This window comes from Stegostoma tigrinum, chromosome 16, assembly GCF_030684315.1.
Source record: "Stegostoma tigrinum isolate sSteTig4 chromosome 16, sSteTig4.hap1, whole genome shotgun sequence".
Taxonomy (NCBI): Eukaryota; Metazoa; Chordata; class Chondrichthyes; order Orectolobiformes; family Stegostomatidae; genus Stegostoma; species Stegostoma tigrinum.
In genome coordinates, this window is record NC_081369.1 from 16,177,204 (window position 1) to 16,204,696 (window position 27,493).

Consider the following 27,493-nt stretch of genomic DNA (forward strand, 5'->3'; position numbering starts at 1 on the left):
TGTCAGGAGTGGGATTCGAACCCACGCCTCCAGAGGAGACTGCGACCTGAACGCAGCGCCTTAGACCGCTCGGCCATCCTGACTTGCCTACAGACATGTTTTTTCAGTCCTATGAACAAAATCAGAGGCTAATTGAGTAATTGATTTTTTTTCTCTGTGCCAAGCTGACATGAGTTATCATTTGCAGTATTGCTCGCGCCAACGGGTTGCTATAGTATTGCAGCTTGCAGGGAGCGCGCGCCGGCCTTTCGAACCCGGAATCCCCGGGCCCGCGTTCCAACGGAACCCAGGGCTCTCACTCCGCCTCCGTCTACTGCCAGGGAGGCGAGGACGTGACGGGCGCTGCAAAAATGCAGGGCCCAGCGCGCAAATGAGGAAGTTGCCGGTGGATTGATGCCGTTGCATTAATTGTCAGAAGTGAGTGAAGTGGGGGCGGGGGTGAAAATAATAATAATAATAACAACAACAACAACGAGAGCAGCAGCAGAGATTGTGAAGAGGAGGCCCGGTGGGGTTGTTGTTGGAAGATGCTGTCCCTGGGCAGGTTGTCTTGGGAGGTCCGGGTCTCCCTGGCGGCCGCCGTTGTGCTTTGCTCCATGGTTATTTCCCGGAGTTTCGGCGACTACTTCGACCAGACGACCCTGTTGCAGCTGTTCCGGGTGCAGTTCCTGCTCTTCATCAACTGCCTCATGTCAATCGGTTCGAGGTACATCTGGAAGAGGGCCGTGTCCAACCTGCAGGCATCCTCTGCCCACTTCTGCCATGGCTCCCAGTGTTTCACCAGCTGGAAGGCGGCTGTGTGGCTTTTCCTCCTCCTGGCCCATTCCAGCTTCTTCTCCCTGCTAGCCCTGGTGTCAGAAGAGCCTCACCTCTTCTCCCTGGTCTCCTACACCTGCCTGGGGATGTACGTCTTCCTCATTTTCAGCCTCCTGGTGTTAGGGCTTCTGGAACAGGCCCACAAGCTGCTGCCCTTCAGCCGGGCTGCCCCCTCTCACAGCCGGAATATGGCCAAGTTGCTGCTGGCCCTCCTCTTCAGTTTGAGCTGCACTGTTGCGGGCCTTCACAATGCTAGCCAGCCTCCTCTAATCAAACAGGTGGAAATACCTGTCCACAAGCTACCTCAGTCATTCCATAATTTGAGGATGGTTTTGTTGGCTGACATTCACCTAGGGCCCACAGTTGGAAGGACCAAACTTGAAACAGTTGTGAAGATGGTCAATGGACTCAATCCAGGTAGGCTGCTTACTTGACAATTGGTTTCTCATTGGTTAGGATAAATAACCTAACCAGATAAATAGAAAGCGGGACATAACACCAGCGCTTCGTCGGAGGCTCACTGATGATGTTACCTAGAATGGTGACGAAACATCTGAAAACTAACCTTCCAGCTCAGCGAGCAAACTCACATACAGAACCTCAACCTGAGCTACAAATCTTCTCAAAACTCACAGAGCGGTAGACATTGTCTCTCTGGTTTTCAGCAAGGCCTTGGAACAAGGTTCCGCATGTTAGACTGGTTAACAAGGTTAGACTTCATGGAATCCAGGGGGAGCTGACCATTTGGGTACAAAATTGGCTTGAAGGTAGGAGACAGGATAGTGGTGGAGGTTTGCTTTTTGGACTGGAGGCCTGTAACCAGTGATGTGATTTCAGATAAACCTGTTGGACTGTAATCTGGTGTCACCTGACTTCTGACCTTGTCCGCCCCAGTCCAACACCGGCACCTCCACACCAAGGCTTTTCGGTAAGGACTTATGCATTTGATTGTAAGATCCTACAGTGTTGCCAAACAAAGAGACCTTGGGGTGCAGGTTCATAGTTCGTTGAAAGTGGAGTCATAAGTAGACAGGATAGTGAAGGCAATCAGTATGCTTGCCTTTGTTGGTGGGTGCATTGAGTATTGGAGTTGGAAGGTCATGTTGCAGCTGTACAGGACATTGGATAGGCCACTTTTGGAGTACTGCATTCAGTACTGGTCTGTCTGCTATAGGAAAGATGTTGTTAAATTTGAAAGGGCTCAGAAAAGATTTACGAGAATTTTGCCAGGGTTGAAGAGCTTGAACTATTTGGAGAGGCTGAGTAGGCTGAGACAGTTTTCTCTGGAATATTGGAGGCTGAGGAGCGACCTTATAAAATCATGGGGGGCATAGATAGGGTTAATAGCCAAGGTCTTTTTCCCAGGGCATGAGAATCCAAAACTAGAGAGCATGGGATTAAAGTGAGAGGAGTAAAATTTAAGTGATCTAAGATGGCAACTTCTGCACACAGAGGATGGTGCATGTATGGAATGAGGTGCTAGAGGAAGTGGTGGAGGCTGGTACAATTATAGCATTTAAAAGACATCTGGGTGGATATATGAAGAAGAACAGTTTAGAGGGATATGCGCCAAACGCTGACAAATGGGACTACATTAATTTGGGGTATTTGGTTGGCATGAACGTGTTGGACTGAAGGGTTTGTTACCATGCTGTAGAACTCTATGACTAGTTCACATGGAGAGTTTGAAGAGTTGGGCTCCAAATTAAAGTGCTGAACCACAAACTTTGCACGGTTCCCTAAGCCATATGCTGATTAGATTGCAGTCAGGGTCAAGCAGATTTGAGAATTAAACATATAAAACATATCAAAGATTGGGCATGTAAGAAAGGGTTTGGGGTGCTGGCACCGATGCTGAGGAAAGATGAAGCAAATCAGTTTGGATGGGGTTCACTTAAACCGGGCTGAGATTAGTGTTCTGGTGAGTTGTCCACAAGGAATTTTGATGGAACTTTGAAGTAAAAGATGAGGGGGAAGAGGGATGGTGATTGAGTCGTAACATGAAGGGAGATTTTAGAAATCCAAACAGAATGGCTGAGGTACTAGAGCAGTGTACAATTCAGATAAAAGCAAGCAAAATGGTCCAGGACAGGAAAGGGGACTCAGTAGTAACAGTGCATCAGCAAGGAAGGTCCATGCAAACAATAAGCATAAAAGAAAAGGCTCTTTTCAAATGTGCAACGTATGCCCAAAATAGCTGAACTGGCGACACAATTAGAGATAAGTAGTCTTGATCCAATTGCCATAATGGAAATTTGGTTACAAAGTGATCAAAGTTGGGAAATAAAAATTGCGCAGTATTTGAACATTTTGGAAAGTCAGTCAATAATTTATATGAGGAATCGCCCTGTAGTAATGGATGATAGAAGGATAGTAATCGAAAAGATCTTGCCTGACAAGATCACGGAATACAATCAGTATAGGGGGAAATTACGCTGTTGGGAGTAGTTGATAAGACTAGTATCAAACAATAAATAGTTGGAGCTTGTAACAAGAACAGTGTAATATTTGTTGTAATATTTCTTTAATCAGCACAGAGACTGGACAAATCAAGTTGACAAAGACAAGTTGCGGCATGATTTTGTTGAATATTTCTATAACCATTTTTCAAAGCAATATACTGGCCTGCTTTTGCTCCTATTTGTTATGCTCTGATTAAACCAACTCACCATAAGACTACCCTTGTATAATGATGTAGGTTTAATAAGTAATCTCACAGGTTAAGCATGGTGCTAAAAACTGTCAACAAATCAATCTAATTAATATCAGCAGAGAAAAAGTATCGGAGGAACTTCAGGGTTGAAAAGCTGATAAAACGGTTAGCATCTACAGCCTACATCGGAGCGTTTTGAGAGATAGTGAATACGGTATCTACAAATTTCCAAAGTGTCTTAGACTTTAGAAAGGCCTCAGTTGATTGGAAGTTGGCAAGTATTGGTGTTACTGATGAAAGGATGGAGACAGAAAACTGTGAATTACAGATCAGTCAGCAAAATGTTGGAACCTATTATCAAGTAAGCTTTAATACGTTTGCAAACCTTAACACAATTGGACAAAGTCACCTTGGTTTGTCAAAGGGTACTGTTTTAGACACGTTTACTTTTTGTAGATAAAGGAGTTCAAAATGCATGTGATCAAAATACCACATAAAAGGTTAAAACACAAGTTAAGGGTTCATTAAGTCAAAAGTGATACAATGGCTCGGATAGATGAATGGTAATGGAGGGGAAGCAGAGATTGGGGTTAATGGTGTCATTTTCAAGTTGCCAAGCTGTGAGTACTGCCATAGAATCAGTGCTGGGTCCAGTACTATTAATGATCTGTGTTATTGATTCACACTGAGAAACCGAGAATGTTTCCAGGTTCACAATGCTAGTTAGGAATGCAAGCCAAGAGGAGGACGCAAATAAACTGCAAAGTGTAATAGATAACAAAGTGTGAAGCTCGTTGAACACAGCAGGCCAAGCAGCATCTCAGGAGCACAAAAGCTGACATTTCGGGCCTAGACCCTTCATCAAAGAGCTCTGATGAAGGGTCTAGGCCCGAAACGTCAGCTTTTGTGCTCCTGAGATGCTGCTTGGCCTGCTGTGTTCATCCAGCTTCACACTTTGTTATCTTGGATTCTCCAGCATCTGCAGTTCTCATTATTTCTGATGCAAAGTGTAATAGTCCGGTTAAATGAGTTAACAATAGGTGTGTAAATTGAGTATATGTAGAAGTGTGAAGTTATTCACTTCTGTCATAAGGATAGAAATAAAGGTTTAAAACCTCTAAATATTAATGTTTAGAGATGTTTGGGAGTACTTGTCCAAAAAACACAAGAACTTTGTCTGCAGGTACAGCAAACTATTAGGAAGACAAACAGCATGTTGTCCTTGCAAGGGGATTTGAATAGAAGAATAATGAAATCTTGCTACAATTATAAAGGGCTTTGATGAAACAATACGGGGAATACTGACTGCTGTGCTGGTCTTCATATTTCAGCTAGGATATGCTAGTATTGGAGGCAATGTAACTAAATTTCTTCCTAGGTTTTTCCCGTCTTAAGCGCTCAGTGAATTGGTCTCAATTCTCTCAGGTTTAGTAATATGAGAGGTGCTCTGATTGAAACGTATGAGGTTCTGAAGGGACTTGGAAAGATACTCACTGAGAGGTTGTTACCCTTGCTTTGGAAAAGTCAACCACAAGGACAAAATTTCAGGATAACGGGTCAATCATTTAGTATTGAAATAAAGAGAATTCCTTTCGATCAGAAGGCAGTGAGATTTTAGAATAGGCAATCCACCCATTTCTGAAGAAGTGTCCCGACCTGAAATGTCAACTTTCCAGCTCCTCTGACGCTGCCTGGCCTGCTGTGTTCCTCTAGCCCCACGGTGTTATCTTTGACTGCAGCATCTGCAGTTCTTGCTATCTCAGGGCTGTAGATGCTCAGTCTTTGAAAATATCTCACACCCAGAGAGACAAGATACTTCTTTCAGTAAATCAAGGGATATGGGGTAGAGGAAAGTAGAATTGAGGTGGAAGATCAGCTATGTTTATGTTGAACGGTGAGGCGAGGGATCTAGCCCTGCTCCTGCTTGTTTTATTTCTGTGTAACTGGAAATGGAGTAAATTGTGTCCTCTTCCCTGGCCACTGGTAATTTGCTGATTTATGTCCCATTCAATCAACACTGATGGTCCACATGTCCTGTGTGATACTGCTGGAGTTGCAGTTTAGGATTGTACCTTCTTCTCAAGTAACCCATGTCAGGGAGCATCGATAGAGCTGTCGAGTTTAAGGGATATCAGAAACAAAATCCCCTGTCAGTGTGCATCATCTTGAATTTTATTCATTTGCCTTCCTCCATTGTTACCGCAGCCAGATGACACCATTCTAAACCTAGTGGGGATTAACTTGTTCATTACAGATCAGGGACCAAAATGGATTCTGGAATGTTTACTACAGTTCCAGTTTGATTTAGAACAAAGGACAGGATATGTTTCTTTGCACAGAGCCGAAGGGATGTGGAGTTCATTTGGGGAGTCTGTGGTTGAGGGAAGTTATCAAAATGCCGCATGAGGTTGGATCGGTGACTAAAAGAATGTGGGTTAGGAATAGCAGTTGTAGTTAACTTCTTGTAGAAGTAGGTCAATATTGACATGGACTGAGTGTGTTTTGCGCTAATTATTATGAGAAGTCCAAGGAAAACAAAAATAATGGAAGTATTTTGCAGAGATAGTTGGAACTGCTGATGCTGGAGAGTCTGAGATAACAAGGTGTAGAGCTGGATGAACGCAGCATCAGAGGAGCAGGAAAGCTGAAGTTTCAGGTTGAGACCTTCTTCAGAAATGGGGGAGGAGAAGGGGATTCTGAAATAAATAGGGAGACGGGGGAGGCGGATCGAAGATGGATAGCGGAGAAGATAGGTGGAGAGGAGACAGACAAGTCAAAGAGGCGGGGTTAGACCCAGTGAAGGTGAGTGTAGGTGGCGAGTTAGGGAGGGGATAGGTCGGTCCAGGGAGGACAGACAGGTCAAGGAGGCAGGATGAAGTTAGTATGTAGGAGATGTGGTGGGGCTTGAGGTGGGAGGAATGGTTAGGGAGGCGGGGACGAGCTGGGATGGTTTTTGGATGCGGTCAGGGGAGGGGAGATTTTGAAGCTAGTGAGGTCCCCATTGATACCCTTGGGCTACAGGGTTCCCAAGCGAAATATAAGATGCTGCTTTTGCAGCCTTCGGTGGCATCATTGTGACACTACAGGAGGCCCAGGATGGGCATGTTGTCTGTGGAATGGGAGGGGGAGTTGAAATGGTTCGCCACTGGGAGGTGCAGTTGTTTAATGTGAACCGAGCGTAGGTGTTCCACAAAGCAGTCCCCAAGCCTCCGCTTGGTTTCCCCAATGTAGAGGAGGCCCCATCCGGTACAGCGGATGCAGTATACCACATTAACAGATGAACATCTTTTTGACATGGAAGGTCTTCTTAGGGCCTGGTATGGGGGTGAGGGGGGAAATGTAGGGGCAGGTGTAGCACTTCCTGCGGTTCCTGGGAAAAGTTCCGGGTGAGGTGGGGCTGGAGAGGCGTGTGGAGCGGACAAGGGAGTCACGGAGAGAGTGGCCCCTCCAGAAAGCAGACGGGTGGAGAGGGAAAATTGTCCTTGGTAGTGGGGTCGGATTGCAGATGGCAGAAATGTTGAAGGATGATGTGTTGGATTCGGAGGTTGGTGGGGCGGTACGTGAGGACGAGAGGGATTCTGTTTTGGTTGTTGTTGTGGGGACGGGGTGTGAGGGATGAGGGGCGGGAAATGCGGGAGACACGGTTGAGGGCATTTTTGACCACTGTCGGGGGGAAGTTGCAGTCCTTGAAAAACGAGGACATCTGGGATGTATGGGAGTAGAATGCCTCATCTCGGGAACAGATGTGGCGGAGGTGAAGGAATTGGGAATAGGGGATGGCTTTTTTTGTAGGAAGGTGGGTGGAAGGAGGTATATTCTAGGTAGCTGTGGGAGTCGGTGGGCTTGAAATGGATATTGGTTTCCAGGTGGATGCTAGAGATGGAGACAGAGAGGTCCAGGAAGTAGAGAGAAGTATCAGAGATGGTCCACGTGAATTTAAGGTTGGGGTGGAAGGTGTTGATGAAGTGGATGAACTGTTCAATCTCCTCATGGGAGCACAAGGCAGCAATGATACAGTCATCAATGTAACAGAGGAAGAGGTGGGGTTTGGGGCCTGTGTAGTTGCGGAAGAGGGACTGTTCCATGCAGCCTACAAAGAGGCAGGCATAGCTTGGGCCCATGTGGGTGCCCATGGACACTCCCTTTGTTTGGAGGAAGTGAGAGGAATTGAAAGAGAAGTTGTTAAGGGTGAGGACACATTCAGTTAAGCGGATGAGGGTGTCAGTGGAGGGGGACTGGTCGGGCCTGCGGGACAGGAAAAAGCAGAGGGCTTTAGGCCATCTGCATGGGGAATGCAGGTGTATAGGGACTGGATGTCCATCGTAAAGATGAGGTGTTGGGAACAGGGGAACCAGAAGTTCCGGAGGTGGTGGAAGGTGTGGGTGGTGTCACAGATATATGTGGGGATTTCCTGGACCGAGGCGGAGAAAATGGAGTTGAGATAAGTGGAGATGAGTTTGTTGGGGCAGGAGCAGGCGGGGACAATGGGTCGACCAGGGCAATGAGGTTTTTGGATTTTGGGGGGTTGGGGAACAATGAGGTTGGGGGCTGTCGGTGGGATATCACCTGAAGAGATGAGTTTGAGGATGGTTTGGGAGATGATGGTTTGGTGGTCAGGGTGGGGTCATGATCAAGGAGGCGGTAGGAAGAGGTGTCAGAGAGCTGGCATCTGGCCTGGGCGATGTAGAGGTCAGCGCGCAATACTACCACTGCGCCACCCTTATCCGCGAGCTTTATAGTGAGGTTCAGATTGGATCCGAGGGCTGCATGTTCTGTGGGGGAGAGGTTGAAGTGGGTAAGCGGGATGGAGAGGTTGAGAAGTCGATATCTCAACGGCAGTTGGAGATGAAGAGGTCGAGGGAGGGTGGGAGGCCTTGGGGTGATGTCCAGGAGGAGTGGGCATGTTGGAGGTATGAGTAGGGGTGAGTAGAGGGAGTGTTAGGCTCACGGTTATAGAAGTAAGCGCAGAGGCGGAGGTGGCGGAAAAACCGTTCGATGTCCAAGCGTGACCAGTATTCATCGATGTTTGGGTGGAGGGGGACAAAGGTGAGTCCTTTACTGAGGACTGATCATTTGTCCTCAGTGAGCAGGAGGTCTGGGGGGATGTTGGTGACCTGGCAGGGCTGGGGTTTACTGTCTCCTCTGGAGACATGGGGGTGGAGTGGTGTCAGCGGTACTTTGCATCTGTTTCTGACAAATTTTGCTGTAAGTACAGCCCTGCTGCGTTTTGAATCTGTCGTGTTCTAAATAACTGCTTGATTTTCAGATATCATTGTGATTGTTGGTGACCTGTCGGACTCTCAGGTAGTCAACCTCCGAAAAGCCGCGGAACCACTACAACAGCTGATGCCAAAATTAGGAACGTACTTTGTTACAGGTAAAGGTTCTCTTCATTTAACAAGTGACAGCCATTGAAACCATGCTTATGTATAAAACATTGGGAAACAGAGGATTTGAATGTATAGATTTTTATTTTCCATGTCACAATACACAGGATGAAAACATGCAAAATGAGTTAGCCCAAGAAGGCAGACCTTTCCCTGAATCTGCCAGCAATCTAAGGGTGGACCAACCTTTTGAAATAATTGGAAAAAAATCCCACTGGTCAAACTGTGAGTAATTTGTAAATGTTCCCATGCACGTGTATTGCAAATATCTGTAAAATAGACATGCATGGCAAATACCGATACCAAAAAATTCCAAACACTACTACAAAGAAGGTGAAGAAGAATACCACACACAAACCACTCAGCATTGATCTATGCACCAAAAACCAGAAAGTCACATCCTGTTCAGTTGACCACGCAAGTTCTGACTAACATCTGAGAACTTGTGCCGAATTTTGAGAGCAGTCCCCAGCCAAGTAAAAAAAGAACAGCCTACTTAATCATTCTCCCAGCATTATACCTTACAACCAGAACACTCCATCATGAGTCCTGTCCTACTAGTGGGACAGATCAGCAGAGATCATAGCACAGTCATGAGGAAGTGGGCCTGGGCATCCTTAACATTCACTGTAGACCCTTGTAGTATCATGGCTTCAGGTTAAGTAAAGGCAAGAAATTCTCCAGCTTTGTACTCTCTACTTGGAGAAGCATTGAAGGTAGCAAGGGTGCAGAATGTAGTCTGGTGGGAGGATCTTTTATCCTCATCACCAGAGTGGCTTGGTAGTAACATTGCTGACTAAGTTGGCTGAATCTTGAAAGATCTATCAACCCGTTGAGTCTGCAGCAAATAGTAAGAAAATCAACAATAGAGAAAAGTTTACTTAACATCACTGCCATCCGTCTACCTTTTACATATTCCAGTGTCCATGATAGGGGTAACTGTTGAAAAGCTGTTGTTTGGTTGGAGTCCTGACTTCACATTGAGGATATCCTCCATTGCATTGTATGGCACTACTGATGTGATGCAGTTGATTGATTCAAAATTGATCTAGCAACTCATAACTGGGTATCCACAGGGTTTTCTTGACCATCAACAGCAAGAGGATTGTGTTCAACCCAATTGTATCTTCACGGCCCAGTATATCTCCACTCTATCATTAACATCAAATCAAAGAATCACCTCAAGTACAAAGAGGAAGATATAGGAGCATGCTAGAAACATATCGGGCATATTTAAAAATGAGGTGCCAACCTGGTGAAGTGACGACATAGAGCTACTTACATAGATTATGGGGGGGAACAACATGTGATAGACAGAGCTGTGTGATCCCTCAACCACCTGATCAGTTCTAAGCTCTGCAGTCCTGCCACATAGATTTATAAATAATAATCAAACAGCTAACAGGAGGAGGAGGCCTACAAATAACACAATATTCTAAAGATTGGTGGTTGGGGGGAGGTATAAATTGGTGGGCGGGGGGTGTGTGCCAGGTGGCTCAGTGGTTAGCACTCCAGCCTCACAGCAACCGGGACCTGGGTTCGATTCCAGCCTCAGGTGACTGTCTGTGTGGAGTTTGCACTTTCTCCACGTGTCTGTGGGTTTCCTCTGGGTGCTCTGGTTTCTTCCCACAGTCAGAACATGCGCGGGCTAGGTGGATTGGCTATGCTAACTTGCCCGTAGTGTCCATGGATGTGTAGATTAGGTGGGTTATATGGGCATGCGTCTGTTTGGGATATCTGAGAGTCGGTGTGGACTTGTTGGGCCAAAGGACCTATTTCCACACTGTAGGGATTCTACGATTCAATGGTGAGGCTGAAGCATTTGCAGTCATTTTCACACAACTATCTGAATAAATGACCTGGTTCAGCCTCCACTAGAGGTCCCCAGCATCACAACTATCATTTGTCAACCAACTCAATTCACTCTGTGATTCAATGGATGAAGTCACTGGGTATCACAGAGGCATTGGGACCAAACAACATCCTGGCGGTACTGCTCGAAGCATGAACTTCAGAACTAGCCACACCAAGCTGTTCCAGTACGTCAGTAATACTGACATACACATGGTATGGCCCGTTGACATAAATTCCATTCAGTCAGTTGTCATCTCATCAGTCTAGTCTCAGTCATCAAAGTGATGGAAGGTATCGATGCTGTAAAGTAGCATCTGCTCAACAACAACCCTCTGACTGATGCTCAGTTTGAGCCCTGCCTGTATCCCCTGCTTCTGACCTCATTATAGCATTGGTATAATAACGTAGACAAAAGAGCTTTACTCGGGGTCAAGGTCAGGGTGACTGTGCTTGACTTCAAGGTGACTGTTGATATATGTGACATTAAGTGGTCCTAGAAAAAAATGATGCCTGTGGCAACTGGGTTAGAGGCGGGGGAGCTGTTCACTGGTTGAATTATAACCAGTAGAAAGGAAGCTGATTGGTTTCCAAGAACTACAATCATCTTTAGCCTCGGAACATCACTCCAGGAGTTCCTCATGGTAATGTCCTAGACCTGACCATTTTAGCTTGTTTTTCAGTGACACTTTCCATCATGAGGGCAGAAGTAGGTATGACTGCTGATGATTGCACAGAACTCAGTGTTATTTGTGACTCTTCAGATATTGAAACAGTCTAATTCTGCATGCAGCAAGACCTGGATTCTCAGACTGGTGTATGGTGTGAATTTAACTTGTCACTTAAGTGCCAGGCAATGACCATCTCTGACAAGAGAAAATCTAACCATCATCCCTTGACATTGAATAGCATTACCGTTGCCGAATCCCCACTTTCAACGTCCTGGATTTTAGCATTCACCAGAAACTGAACTGGAACAACTGTGTACTTACCATAGCAACAAGAGCAGGTTAAGATTGAGAATTCTGTAACCACCTGTCTCCCAAAGTCTGTTCACTAATTTTGAGACCCAGTTCAGGAGTGTAGTGGAATATTTTCCAATTACCTGAATGATTCAACAGCACTTAAGAAATGCAACACCATCCTGGTCAAAACACCCACTTGATCAGCACCCTGTTCAGTTTTAAAAAGGACGAATAGAGGTCTGGATTACACGGGAATGTGCAGCTTAAAATTTATGTTCAGGGAAAGAAAATCTGCAAAGTTTCACTTTTACAAATACACATTCCCTCCGTCTATTGGTGCACAGTGCATATGACAGCAACTCAGCAAGCCTCCTGTGACAGCATCTTCCAAACCTGTGACCTTCACCATCTAGAATTTTTTTTTAACCTTGTTCGTTTGAGACAATTGATGGACGTAGAAGCTGAACAAACCGTAGTAACATGTGTGTCTTTTTTTCTGAATGACTCCCAGGTAACCATGACTATTACAGTGCTGATATCGCTAACTGGTTTAAGCACCTAAAGTCCCTAAAAATTCAGCCACTCCACAATGAAAATGTGAAGATTCACAGTCTCCGTGAGGACAAGGACTGGTTCTGTCTAGCTGGGGTCGATGATATCGAAGCGGAGATGTTACGGTAGGTTCTTTGTTTTCCATCCTGTCACTGTGTACTCAGCCTTGTGGAATGTGTTCCAAAGGTATAGAATGCAGCAGCTTTTCTGAGAAAGTCAAATAACTGGCACACAGTAGGTGGCCTCCTTCTTCCTCAGTGAGTGATGTACGAAAAACAAATAGGAAGCTTGTTATATTTTCCCTTTCAACAAGAAGTTAGTGATTTGTCTGCTGAAATGTAATGCACAATTGTGTCCTTGTAAAAGTGAAACTTTGCAGATTTTCTTTTCCTCTTCGTAAATTTTAAGGCATACGCTCCCACGTGATCCAGACCTCTACGTCCTTTATTTAAACCAAGATAATGATTGTGAAAATAATGTACAACTTTGAAGGTTCTGTAAATAGCTTTTGCTGTGCGGAATTGGTAAAATGGCAGGATGTGGTGCCATTAACCCCGAGGGTAGGTGGTGAATGATGAAACAAATTGAAAAAATAGAGGCTCTAAATTATTTTCAAGTAACAATTTGAATCAGATTCTAGCTGAACGCAGAGCTGTTTAGGATTGTTCAATTTAGACTATGTTGTACCCCATTCCACGTAAAAGAGGGTGCTCTTGAAATCTGAGGCACTTTGTAGCTGTTCTGGGAAAACATTGTGTGTAAATACACCTGATATCTCAGTTTGAAATTTGACCCACAAAATAGGAACTTTGGACTTTCAATGTGTGCTCATTGAAAATTAATTACAATTATTTTCAAAATGTATTGATGAGTATCAGGTAATATTTGACACTTTGCAGTAGCATTTTGATAAAAACACAGAGTGGAATTCAATTGAGCCCACTGGAGCTTGCATCGAGCAGGGGTGGGAGTGCTGGAAGAATCAGGCCTCAGTTAAGTAGGGAGACACCTTTTATCCCTGAGCCCACCAGAATTTATTTCTGCATCAGAGATTTTATAGGTCACCTGTGATTCCTGAAGGTTTCTCGGCAGACATTGATAGGTTCATTTGTAGATGTTTTGTAACCAACCTGTTCAGCAATGCCATGACGTACCTCTGGAACAGGTGGGACTTGAACTGAGGCCTCCTGCTTCAGAGGTAGGAACGCTGTCACAGTCTTGTTCATTGGTTGACGAGTGCCAAACTGAGGAACCTGGCATTGGGACATTGGGGGATGGGTGTGAGGTTTTCTGAAAATCTTTGTTGTCTTTGATTTATTTTTTCAATCAACCTGTCCAGTAATGTTATTACACACCTCTGCAGCAGATGGGAGCCGAACCTCAGCCTCCTGGTGCAGAGGTAGGGGCACTACCACTGCGACTCGAGGGCTTTCTTGTGTTTGACTTCAGTTTGGAGAATGGCTGACAGCTGTTGGTTTGGAATTCCCACCTTATCAGGGACTCGAGTATGTGAAGCACCTGATGCTGGCCAATTAACTGCCTGCCGGCACTTTAATTACATTTGGCTTCCCCACTGGAAGAGACCCAGGGATCCAACTGGTTTATCTATCAGTCAGCCAGGGGAAACCAGGTAGCTAGAACTAGATCCCAGCAAAGGGAATCAGATTAACATCATAGGGGCCTGTACGTTGTAATGTCAGAGTGCTACCTTTACTGTGACATAATTTACTGTAAGTTAAATTGCCCCAACTCTTTTGTTTCTTATCTCAGCTAAGGCATTGACCAGTGGCTTTGGAGTGTGGGACATATTACTTTTTGCGTTGAGTTAATCCCCTCCACTTAGGAACAATTCAGAACAGCAGTAATATTGGGCTGCGCCAGATTGCCAGCCTTCTTAGTTCCATGTCTGAGTTACTTGCGGTGGGGCTGGTGGGGAGGAATATCAGAGAAGAGACAATTGAGATGTTACAAGATAACAAAGTGTGGGGCTGGATGAACACAGCAGGCCAAGCAGCAACTTAGGAGCACAAAAGCTGATGTTTTGGGCCTCGACCCTTCATCAGAAAAGGGGGATGGGGAGAGCATTCTGAAATAAATAGGGAGAGAGGGGGAGGCAGACTGAAGATGGATAGAGGAGAAGATAGGTGGAGAGGAGAGTATGGGTGGGGAGGTAGGGAGGGAATAGATCAGTCCGGGGAGGACGGACAGGTCAAGGGGGTGGGATGAGGTTTGTAGGTAGGAAATGGGGGTGTGGCTTGAGGTGGGAGTGGGGATAGGTGAGAGGAAGAACAGGTTAGGCAGGCGGGGACGAGCTGAGCTGGTTTTGGGATGCAGTGGGGGAGAGGAGATTTTGAAGCTAGTGAAATCCACATTGATACCTTTGGGCTGCAGGGTTTCCAGCGGAATATGAGTTGCTGTTCCTGCAACCTTCGGGTGGCATCATTGTGGCACTGCAGGAGGCCCAGGATGGACATGTCATCTAAAGAATGGGAGGGGAGTTAAAATGGTTCGCGACTGGGAGGTGCAGTTATTTATTGCGAACCGAGTATAGGTGTTTTACAAAGCGGTCCCCAAGCCTCTGCTTGGTTTCCCCAATGTAGAGGAGGGCACACCGTGTACAGCGGATGCAGTATGCCACATTGGTGGATGTGCAGGTGAACATCTGCTTGATGTGGAAAGTCTTCTTGGGACCTGGGATGGGGGTAAGGGAGGAGGTGTAGGGGCAAGTGTAGCACTTCCTGCGGTTGCAGGGGAAGGTGCCGGGTGTGGTGGGGTTGGAGGGGAGTGTGGAGTGGACAAGGGAGTCGTGGAGAGAGTGGTCTCTCCGGAAAGCAGACAGGGGTGGTGTAGGAAAAATGTCTTTAGTGGTGGGGTTGGATTGTAGATGGCGGAAGTGTCAGAGGGTGATGCGTTGTATCTGTCATCTTGGGGCCTGGGATGTGGCTACCTCTACATTGGGGAAACCAAGCGGAGGCTTGGGGACTGCTTTGCAGAACACCTACGCTAGGTTTGCAGTAAACAACTGCTCCTCCCAGTCACAAACCATTTCAACTCCCCCTCCCATTCCTTAGACGACATGTCCATCCTGGGCCTTCTGCAGTGCCACAATGATGCCACCCAAAGGTTGCAGGAACAGCAACTCCTATTCCGCTTGGGGACCCTACAGCCCGATGATATCAATGTAGATTTCACCAGCTTCAAAATCTCCCCTCCCCCACTGCATCCCAAAACCAGCCCAGCTCGTCCCCGCCTGCCTAACCTGTTCTTCCTCTCACCTATCCCCTCCTCCCACCTCAAGCCGCACCTCCATTTCCTACCTACTAACCTCATCACGCCTCCTTGACCTGTCCATCCTCCCCGGACTGACCTATCCCCTCCCTACCTCCCCACCCATACTCTCCTCTTCACCTATCTTCTCCTCTATCCATCTTCAGTCTGCCTCCCCCCTCCCCCTATTTATTTCAGAATGCTCTCCCCATCCCCCTCTCTGATGAAGTGTCTAGGCCTGAAACGTCAGCTTTTGTGCTCCTGAGATGCTGCTTGGCCTGCTGTGTTCATCCAGCCCCCCACTTTCTTACCTCGGATTCTCCAGCATCTGCAGTTCCCATTATCTCTTATCATTGAGATGTTACATACTGCAGAAAGCTTTACATCGCTTTTCTCTTTATACACATCATATCAGGAAAAGATTTTACCCTGAACCAGTTACTGTTCCACGTAGGTAAATTTCCTATGGGAAATATTTATAGAACATAGAACATAGAACATAGAACATTACAGTGCAGTACAGGCCCTTCGGCCCTTGATGTTGCACCGACCTGTGAAACCAACTGAAGCCCATCTAACCTATACTATTCTCAGAGGCCTATAGAAAACTCCCAACAGGGTGACCTCTCATTTCCTGTTTCTAACCTCAGCCGATACTACCTCTGTAAATGAGCCCTCATCAAATGTCCTTTCTGGCACCGTAATACTGTCCTTGCCTAATAATTCCACACCTCCCCCTCTTTTACCACCTTCCCTGATCTTACTGAAACATCTGAATCCCGGAACCTGCAACAACCATTCCTGTCCCTGCTCTATCCATGTCTCTGAAATAGCCAAAACATCAAAGCCCCAGGCACCAATCCATGCTGCACATTCACCCACCTTATTCCGGATGCTCCTGGCATTGAAGTAGACACACTTCAAACCACCTTCCTGCCTGCCAGTACACTCCTGCGACCTTGAAACCTTATTTATGACCTCACTACTCTCAACCTCCTGTACACTGGAGCTACAATTCAGGTTCCTATCCCCCTGTTGAATTAGTTTAAACCCTCCCAAAGAGCGATAGCAAATTTCCACCCCCCCCCCCCCCCCACCCAGGATATTGGTACCTCTCTGGTTCAAGTGTAGACCATCCCATTTGTAGAGGTCCCACCTACCCCAGAATGAGCCCCAATTACCCAGGTATCTGAAACCCTCCCTCCTGCACCATCCCTGTAGTCACATGTTCAACTGCTCTCTCTCCATATTCCTCACCTCGCTAGCACATGGCATGGGTAACAAACCAGAGATAACAACTCTGTTTGTTCTAGCTCTAAGCTTCCACCCTAGCTCTCTGAATTTCTGTCTCACATCCCCGTCCCTTTTCCTACCTATGTGGACCATGACTTGGGGCTGCTCTCCCTCCCCCTTAAGGATCCCGAAAACATGATCCGAGACGTCATGGACCTTGGCACCTGGGAGGCAACACACCAACAACGAGTCTCTCTCGTTCCTACAGAATCTCCTATCTGTCCCCCTAACTTTGGAGTCCCAATGACTAATGCTCTCCTCCTCTCCCCCACTTCCCTTCTGAGCAACAAGGACAGACTCTGTGCCAGAGACCTGTGCCCCATGACTTACCCCTGGTAAATCAATCCCCCCCAACAGTATCCAAAACGGTATACTTGTTATTGAGGGGAACGGCCACAGGGGATCCCTGCACTGTCTGCCTGTTCCCCTTCTGTCCCCTGACTGTAACCCATCTACATTTTTCCTGTACCTGAGGTGTGACTACCTTCCTGTAACTCCTCTCAATTACCCCCTCAGTCTCCCGAATGCTCTGAAGTTCAACAAGCTCCAGCTCCAGTTCCCTAATGCCGTTTCCGAGGAGCTGGAGTTGAGTGCACTTCCTGCAGATGAAGTCAGTGGGGTCACAAGTAGTGACCCTTACCTCCCACATTCTACAGGAAGAGCATGCACCTGCCCTGGCACCCATTCCTATGTTCTAAATCCACACACAGACTATTGAAAGAGAAAAAAAAATAGTAATCCTACCAAATAAGCACTCAGATCCCTTTTTTTTGATGAGAGGAGAAGGATGGGTGGGAGACACTACCATAGTAGTGTTTCGGGTAAAGCAATCGCCCAAATACATTACCTTACTTACCTTTGCGTCGGCACTCCGGCTCGCGCTGCTGCCGCTGAAAATGGGAGCTCCAGAGATTTTGTTAGTTAATCATCGGAACATTGCTTCTGCATTTATCATTCCAAACAGCATGAGTGATTAACTAACAAAATCTCTGGAGCTCCCATTTTCAGCGGCAGCAGCGCGAGCCGGAGTGCCGACGCAAAGGTAAGTAAGGTAATGTATTTGGGCGATTGCTTTACCCGAAACACTACTATGGTAGTGTCTCCCACCCATCCTTCTCCTCTCATCAAAAAAAAGGGATCTGAGTGCTTATTTGGTAGGATTACTATTTTTTTTTCTCTTTCAATAGTCTGTGTGTGGATTTAGAACATAGGAATGGGTGCCAGGGCAGGTGCATGCTCTTCCTGTAGAATGTGGGAGGTAAGGGTCACTACTTGTGACCCCACTGACTTCATCTGCAGGAAGTGCACTCAACTCCAGCTCCTCGGAAACGGCATTAGGGAACTGGAGCTGGAGCTTGTTGAACTTCAGAGCATTCGGGAGACTGAGGGGGTAATTGAGAGGAGTTACAGGAAGGTAGTCACACCTCAGGTACAGGAAAAATGTAGATGGGTTACAGTCAGGGGACAGAAGGGGAACAGGCAGACAGTGCAGGGATCCCCTGTGGCCGTTCCCCTCAATAACAAGTATACCGTTTTGGATACTGTTGGGGGGGATTGATTTACCAGGGGTAAGTCATGGGGCACAGGTCTCTGGCACAGAGTCTGTCCTTGTTGCTCAGAAGGGAAGTGGGGGAGAGGAGGAGAGCATTAGTCATTGGGACTCCAAAGTTAGGGGGACAGATAGGAGATTTTCAATAAAAATGAGAAATGGGGATTGCGAAGCCGGGACTGAAAGAACTGGCAGATAAAGATCAAATCTTATCTCTCTCATCCTGTTGCAGAGAAAGGATGCCAAAGGAGCTGGGTGGATCACTCTGCCCATGTGATGTTGACCACTTTCCTGTATCTTATGAACTGACTGTGCTATTTTTGTGTAGGTATCCTGGACATGGTATGGACTTAAATAAAGCATTAGATGGTTGCAGTACTGAAGATGCTATTGTGTTGCTGGCACACCAACCGATAGCAGCTAAACGTGCCTTGCAAAGCAGGCCAGATATCAGCCTGATTCTCTCAGGTATGCACCTCCTCAGTTATTTCTTGTTTAATTTTGTCCTTTGATGCAAAAGAATTTGATGTAAAAAACCAGAGTGTGTTGAAGCAATGTCTAAAATAATATTTGTTAGCCCAGAGTTCATTCTGAATTAATTTTCATGATTTTTCTAATGTTTCCAGTAACATTGAAGTTGTGTTCAGAAAGAGATTTGTGTGACCCATGATCATGTTGTTATCCTCTGCAAAATGTGACCAAGGTTTTATAAAGATTTTGGTAATTATGTTTACTTCTGGACCTCTACGTTGTTAACACTGTGCTGTGATATGGTCCCTTAAATAGAATGCAGTTTCTTCATAAAGCGCCCATCTTGGTTTAGATATTTATTGCCTTGAGGCTGAAGTCATGCTTTTGGACCTGTTGAGTCTACCTCTATTTGCTGAGTTCCTGAGATGCTGCTGGGCCTGCTGTGTTCATCCAGCTCCACACTTTGTTATCTTGGATTCTCCAGCATCTGCAGTTCCCATTTTCTCTGAGACATTTATTGCAACTAATTATTACATGCAAACATTATAATCCCGGATACACAGTGTCGGGACTACTGTTAAGCTGGAAGTTTACAACAGAGGAGCATACTTTCAGTAACATGTCATGCTTCACGTGATCTCTATTTGCTGAGTTGTTCATTTACGTGCTTTATATTAACTTAAGTGTTGTTATAGTGAGGCTTTCACCATTACATCGTTGTTATGGAGTAAGTTGAACAATATCTTCTGGAATCTGCACAGTGCAGAAACCAAGAAGTTGATTTCTCCTTTGCCAAGTGCTCTCAACAGCTTTGCCAAATAAGTTCCTGGCCGACAGACCCCGGATTTTCAGTACTTACCTAGTTGTTATTCACTGAAAGTTAGGGCTAGCGAATTCCGGTATAAATTTGGTCTGATAAGCTTTCGCTGCGAAACGACCTCTTCGGCGCTGAAAGTTTAGTTTTGCAGGTCTGTGGTCTTGTTTCTTTAGAATTTAGCTGTTGATGTAGAATTTTTGAAGATGGTGTTTTTTTTAAACTTTCTTTTTCTGTCACTTTTATCTCTCTTAACAGCAACTTGTATTTTTAAAACTAGCTCATGACGATTCACATTCCATCTTGCTTTCCCTCCTTTTATTTCACACCTGGTGCACAATTTTATTGTTAAATATTCCAATTTATACTCCCTGGTTTGGACTCTATATGGCTGTCTAAGGATTTTAATCTGATTGATTGAGAAGTCTCTCTGTTGTTTACCCTAAATTAAATATTACAAGTACCCTGAAGAGGGTGGTGCAACGAAAAAGTTCTTGAGGAATAATGAATTGTTGCTCAAAAGACCACACAAGTAGACAGGCAGCACGGTGACTCAGCGGTTAGCACTGCTGCCTGTCAGCGCCAGGGACCTAGGTTCGATTCCACCTTCAGGCGACTGTCTGAGTGGAGTTTGCACATTCTCCCCGTGTCTGTGTGGGTTTCCTCAGGGTGCTCCGGTTCCTTCCACAGTCCAAAGACATGCAGGTTAGATGGATTGGCCGTGCTAAATTGTCTGTAGTGTTCAGGAATTTTTGGATTGGGGGAAGGGTCCGGGTGGGATGCTCTGAGGGTCAATAATGGACTTGTTAGACCTAAGGGCCTGTTTCCACACTGTAGGGTTTTATGATTTTGATGATAAACCCTGTGGGGGGATTGTAAAGCACGAGGAAGGGTGAACGCCATTCCTTCACCACTGATTGTAAAATCCTGGCTTTTTTTAAGCCAAACTCCTCTCTTGTGCCCAAGACACCATTTCATTGCTTCCAATGTCCACTTATTCCACTTTGCCACAGGAAGTATCCTGAAGCCAGGCTGGTGTTAACCCTGAACATAACAGTAATGTGTTATGATTAGATGGTGTTAAATTGGGTTAGAGCTGGGTATACTTTATTGGGACAGGTTTGCACATATTGAGCTAGTACAATTAGAAGGAATGGAGAGGGGAAAATAAAGCTCAAAACAGCTTTATTTTGAAATGAGCTATTAGCCTTTGCAGTGAAGCAAAGGAGCATTTATCGTTTTGAAAAGAGCAAGGCCTCTGGTGCAATACGCCAAGGATCAAAATAATAAGAGAGCAAAGAACTGCGTTAGCATTTTTTTCCTATTCATTTGTGGGATGTGGGTGTCACAAGCTGGCCAGCATTTATTGCCTGTTCCAAGTTGCCCTTGTGAAGGTGGTGGTGAGCTGCCTTCTTAAACCACCGCAGTCCAGCTGCTGTGGATTGACCCACACTGCCATTAGGGAGGAAATTCCAGGACTTGGACCCAGCAACAGTGAAGGAATGGCAATATATTTCCAAGTCAGGATGGTGAGTAGCTTCGAGGGGAACTTGAAGGTGATGGTCCTCCCATATTTACTGCCCTTGTGCTTCTAGATGGATGTGATTGTCGGTTTGGCAGGTTCTGACTGAGGATCTTTGGTGAATTTCTGCAGTGCATCTTGTAGATAGTACACACTGCTGCGACTGAGCGGCAGTGGATGCTTGTGGACATAGTGCCAATCAAGCGGGTTGCTTTGTCTTGGATGGTGGCAAGCTTCTTGAGTGTTGTTGGGGCTGCACTCATCCAGGCAAGTGGGGAGTATTCCATCACACTCCTAACTTGTTTCTTATAGATGGTGGACAGGCTTTAAGGAGTCAAGAGGTGAGTTAGTCACTGCAGTATTCCCAGCTTCTGGCCTGCTGTTGTAGCTACTGTGTTTATGTGGTGAGTCCAGTTGAGTTTCTCGTTAATGATAACCCTCAGGATGTTGATACTGGGGGACTCAGTGATGGTAACGTCGTTGAATGTCAAGAGGCAGTGGTTAGATTGTCTCTTATTGGTAATGGTCGTAGCCTGGCATTTGTGTGGTGTGAATGTCACTTGCCATTGTCAGCCCAAGCCTGGATACTGTCCAGATCGGTTGCATTTGAACATGCACTGCTTTGGTATCCGAGGAGTTGCAAATGGTGCTGAACATTGTGCAATCATCAGCAAACATTCCCACTTCTGACCTTACGATGGACTAATAGAAAAGAGAACAGAAATGTTCCTGATAATTTTGAGAAGCAAAGAGAAATGGAGGTTTGCAGTAAGCGACTGAACTCCAGAATTGCTCAGGGTATAGTCAGTCGATGTTCTAGTGCAATTCAAAGTACCTCTACACTGTGAACAATCCCAAACATTCTAATCAGGTATTCAAAGCCAAGCGGGAAATGGGGGATTCGGAAGAGGAAGATGGACGTACGAATCAAGGACAGATATTGGACGTTGCTTTATTGACTGACAACCTAACTGGTGATGGTGGTGGTCTTGTGTTTATTAGCACTATCTAATAAGGTTAGAATATTTCTTTACTGAAATATTTTTGAAGCAATGTAGATTACATACTGCTGGGTTTGTGGCATTGATTTAAAGGTCCACTTCTCACATTGATTTCACACATACTGATATAATAACTTCACTGTAATTGTCAGCAGTCAGATGCAAGTGACAATGAATTTGAAAACATGTTGAAGAATTGCTATCTTTTCCATCCAGCCAGCCTATATTCGAAGCTGTAGTTATATTTCCAACATTGCTGTATAATCTGTGCATCTAAAGAACTCTTATTTAATGAATTACTTGTCCCTTTTATAACAAAGATTGTTAACTTGGAAACTGGATTGTGCAGTTGATTTATTCCCTGAAGCAGTTCATCCAGTGGCACGGTGGCTCAGTGGTTAGCACTGCAGCCTCACAGCATCAGGGACCCGGGTTCGATTCCAGCCTTGGGTAACTGTCTCTGCGGAGTTTGCACATTCTCCCTGTGTCTGTGTGGTTTGCTCCGGTTTCCTCCCACAGTCCAAAGATGTGCAGGCTAGGTGGATCGGCCATGCTAAATTGTCCGTAGTGTTCAGGGATGTGTGGGTTATAGTGGGATGGGTCTGGGTGGGATGCTGCAAGGGGCGGTGTGGATTTGTTGGGCCGAAGGGCCTGTTTCCACACTGTAGGGAATCTTAAAAAAAATGATGCTTCTGTTTTGAGGACAATTCTTTGGCCAAGGGTAGTTTATACCCTTGTTTTCTCAGTGATTTCCAGATATAAACTGCTGACTTGAGTTGTCACTCTATACAAAGAGGAAGTTGATATTGATGGAATGTCAACCTTGCCTGCCTTGTATCGGTAAAAATGTAATAGAGAAGGTTTGAGGACAGAGTCCAGGGCTGCCTTGGACTGGAGATGCTATCGGACACAAAAGGGCCATTAGAACAGAGGTTATGAAGATGGAGAAGTTGATGTTACCCCTCACCTCAGGTAGTGTGCTAGAAATCAAACCCCACTATTCCTGGAGCCATCACAAAAGTTAAAGATTTTATAAAAGTTCCCCAATTTACTTATCTTTCAGTCGCAGATTAGTAGACAGCATGGTCCGGGTTACTGTACTGAACAAGATTCTATCTTTATTACAAAGCATTCAACTCTAGCTACAGGTAAACTGTGATAAATTATCAGCATGTAATGCTAACAAATTCTAATTCCCTTATAAAAGCCCTGTTACAAATACACAGGCAAAGAGACAGGGTAAAACAGATTACGGATAGAAGGGAAAATTCAGAAAGGTGGCTCTGTGGTCTTTGCTCCCATGTGCTGTTGTTGAAAACATCTTTAGGACTCTTCTGGCCGGTGCATTGCTTCGATCATCTTTCTTTAGATGCTTGCACTGGTTGATAAGAGATATAAGGTGACTAGTTCACTTATTAAAAGCCTCTGTCTTTCTTGTTCAAAGTTAGTGCTTCCAATAACTGTTGCAAGAAAGATCAATAATTCTTAAAGGTTTACTGTGTGTTTTGACTGCAGAGAGCCGAGAGACTTCTCCTGAGCTGGTAAAGAACTAAATACTCCTCTAGTTCTCTCTCATCTCATTTTTCCAAGCTCTTTCTCACTTCAGACTATAGGTTTTGCAAACACCAAATGTAAAGACAGTTCTTAGGCTGAAATAAACAAATGCTCTGAATAATGTTTTAATGAACTGCAAGGGCCTGAGGAGCCAAGCTTAACTCTATGTTGAGATAACTGATCTTAACCAGGCCAGTTACAAAATCTTATCATCCCTGGATGAGATAGTTAGTGGAATGGAATACACAAATCAACCAAGGGTCCTGTTTATTATCCTATGATTTCTACCTGTTTCAGTATCAGGTCAGGTCAGGTGTAGGTTCCGCTGCAATGTTCTCTCACCCTCAAGTTCCATCTGTGGTTAAGACACCTGAGACTACTCATACCGTGGAAACTATAGTGCGGAATAAGCACTTGTGTTCAGATCAAAAGAAAATAAGGGAAAAGTATTGGAGCAGAAAGTAAAGATAAGAAAAATTGTACTAATTAGTGACTTCGCAGAGATTCCAAGTCAGCCTTTTGTGCAATTTTCTTCAGTTCCAGAGGGCTTATTGGGCTACCCATTTGAGATCGCTTTCATCACAGAAGGAAAGCATTCATGAAAGTTTGTTTGCTGGAGAAGACTTCATTGGGAATTCTTTTGTTTTTGTGCTCACTTGAGGTTGTAGCATATAGGAACATAAAATTACATACCAAAAGAAACCGGTGTCAAAACCTTTACAAATAATTTGACCCTGCATTTGCAGCAGGAAAAATGTTCAAAGGCATCAGAAATAGGAAGAAACTAAAGAAAAGTAGCTATTTTGAAATAAGGTAAAACGTAACCTTGTTAATTCAGCAAGTATTCCTGATTTTTGTTTTGTCATGGGAAAACAGGAATCTCTGTAGATAAAGGGATATTGTTTTCCTCCTGATTGGGAAAGCAGTGTTTTATTTGAAGCTTTTCTGCTTCCTGAGCCCTGGCCTGATTGACATAAAGTTTATTAAATTGACTGGATCATTTCATTTAATTATTGCTTTTATCTTAAAGAACTTGCATTTACACCACATCTCACAATATTAGAACATCTCAAGTTAGTTTAAATCCAAAGAATTATATTTTGAAATTTAATGCAGTTACAATGTGGAAAACATTTTTATTTGGATCTCCTGATATGTGTTTATATGCGTCCTGTGCCTTATCTCCTATGAGTTCTTCTCTGTTGATTATGAAATAATGGAACGATTTCATGTTGGCATAAAGTGTAGATGCAATTGGTTACAACGGCATTTTTTTTTTAAACAAGGGAACATAGAAAATGGGAGCAGGAGTAGGCCAATCAATCCTTTGAGCCTGCTCAAACATATTGAATCCACAAAGCTTTGTAAGTTCTGGGCATTGTTGATATAGTGAACACGTATTTCACCACTGGGTTGTGTTATTTTAATTCACCACATCTTGGTTAGAATTATCAGTAGCAATATGATATCTAATGTATTCTTACTCTTCCTTTCAACAGGTCATACTCATGCTGGGCAGATTTTTCCACTGGCGATTGCAGCTTATGTTTTGAATCCATTTTTTGAAGGTCTTTACAAAGCTGGTGAGAACAGTTTAGTGTATGTAACTCCTGGGACAATTTACTACGGGATTCCAATGAGACTTGGAAGCAGAGCGGAAATAACAGAAATCATTTTGAAGACCAGATGACCTGTTCGTTATGTTGCAGGCCCTCCTTTCGTGAGCCATGAATGTTATACCCAGGTATATTTTGGGTATTGAATTTGAAGAATAAGTTAGTAATCTTCCTGTATGATAATTAATAAATCATCTGAGTTAGTTGCCCTCGAGCAGTTTTTGAACTTTTTGAACTGTACAATTGTCACTCAGATTGCCTTATAACATTGTAATTACAATGTGTGAATAGGGGTAAGAAACAGCACTACTTAACCATATTTACATTTATGCCTTTTCAGTCTCCAGGTGATGTATGGGTTATCTGTGTGATCTCCTCTGATGATGAGTTTGGGATAGATTGAGCAGGGCTGTGAATTATAGTCCACTCTCTACTTGCCCTATGTCAACTCACCACAACTCAATATGTGCCAGATGCTGGATCCAATCCATGGCATTGTTCAAAGATAAATGTACAGTGTTCAAAGCCCATTTCAAAAATGTGTCTGTAACATGCATATCTATTTTTATTTTCACTTTGCTGACTTCCATCAGACTCCAAATTATATAAGAAAAATTTTGTTCCCTGATTTTGTACATTTTTTGTTTAAGTTTGTAATTTGACACATTTCCATAATTATAGTTAATTAATGTCCTAAATTACTGATAATCTTTTGAATTCCTTAAAATGGTGCAATGTTAACTACTGCATTGTTTAGCAGTGGGTATGTAAATACAGTTCTTCTCGATGTAATTTTAAATAATTTTTACTTGCCTTTATACCTCTGAGCATATTTCAATCTTGGAGAATTGCCTTGCAATTTAATCATATTGATAAACATCCACGCTTCCTGAAAGTTTAAAAACTGTTAATGCCACTTTTTGAAGATTTTTGTCATGCCACTCATAATTTTTATAGAAAGGTAGGCTGTATAAGAAAAGTGATTTCAACTGTAGTTGCCCACAGTTAAATTTTTCTAATGTAGGTTACTAAATGCTTACTTCTTTTGACGCCTGTTAAGAGTTTGCAGTTGTCCTCTCTAATAAATAGCAGTAAGTCTCTGACATTCTAGGCAGAATTACCAGATTGAATGTTTTAAATCCAAACAAAAGCTCTTGGCATCCACAAGCTGTAGAAAATTACATTTTTAAAGATCTAATCAAAAAGCAGAAATACCGTGGGTGCTGAAAATCTGAGAAGCAACGAGAAAATTCTGGGAAAATAAAACTCAGCAATTTAGGCAGTATCTATGTAAAACATCTAACAGAGTTTACCTTTCATGTCTGACATTTCATCAGAAGGAATTCAATTCTGATAATTTGATGTTTTCTTTTAATATTCAAAACTTGAATTATTCAATAATTTGAATTATGCAGGTGAAAGTAAGAAATTAGTGCTGTAAAAATGAATGACTAGCCAATTTTAAGATGCATCCTTGAATTGAGTGAAAAGACATTTATTAGTTTTCAACAACTTTAATTAACTGAAAGAAGATTATGGGGGGAGGGTAAACTTAATTTCAAGAAAAAGAAACCAGGAACTATGTAAGCTGAAATAAAACAAAATGCAGAAAATCTGCAACACGTGGAATTGAAATGAAAAGATGGGCAAATATTTTGGAGATTGCACCTCTCATCAGAAGCCTGTTATATATTTCTTGGAAGCGATACTTTGTTTTTAAACTAACCTTGTTCTTTTTGTTGCTATGCCAAATGATTAGACCATTAGACTGAAACATTAGACCATCTTTTGTGCACCACGTTGAAGGCACGTTATGCAGATCTAATCTAACATTTAGGCATAACAAAATTGTAGCACTGCAGTATATTTGTTTAGAAAGACAGTGTTGGATTTGATTAGCTGCAAAGGGTTGGTGCTGCACTGTAAAAATATAACAGCAAGCCACAACTTACTAACAGAACTTTGGACTTTGTGATCATATCATCCTGTGGAATCTTGTCCTTTTTTGTTTAAAGATTAATAAATTTTATTGTACCAAAACAGAACTGTCTTCCATTTCCAAAATGGTATTTATTATCCGTTTGACCACTTTGAAAAGTTGAGATGATCCAGGGTGTGAACTGGAGCTAATAAAGTACACTGAGATGATATGGCAACGTTGAGGGTGTTTTAACTCATACTC

At 44.1% G+C, this 27,493-nt stretch overlaps 1 protein-coding gene and 1 non-coding gene across 3 annotated transcripts; one reads left to right on the top strand and one right to left on the bottom strand.

The window, feature by feature from the left end:
- trnal-cag (transfer RNA leucine (anticodon CAG)) lies at window positions 1-83 on the bottom strand. Its single transcript has one exon. It is a non-coding gene; the product is annotated as a tRNA-Leu (tRNA).
- Window positions 83-27,340, top strand: tmppe (transmembrane protein with metallophosphoesterase domain). Of its 2 annotated transcripts, none has more exons than XM_059651626.1 (5): window positions 83-1,233; window positions 8,736-8,846; window positions 12,184-12,349; window positions 18,662-18,801; window positions 22,012-22,138. In XM_059651626.1, exons 1-5 carry the CDS (start codon window positions 528-530, stop codon window positions 22,101-22,103), a joined length of 1,215 nt encoding a protein of 404 aa, XP_059507609.1. In that variant the 5' UTR covers window positions 83-527; the 3' UTR covers window positions 22,104-22,138. The 2 variants fall into 2 exon arrangements, with proteins under 2 accessions (XP_059507609.1, XP_048403190.1); XM_048547233.2 differs by lacking the exon at window positions 22,012-22,138 and adding an exon at window positions 25,195-27,340 and having other exon boundaries at window positions 87-1,233.
- Window positions 27,341-27,493: the final 153 nt, after the last annotated feature.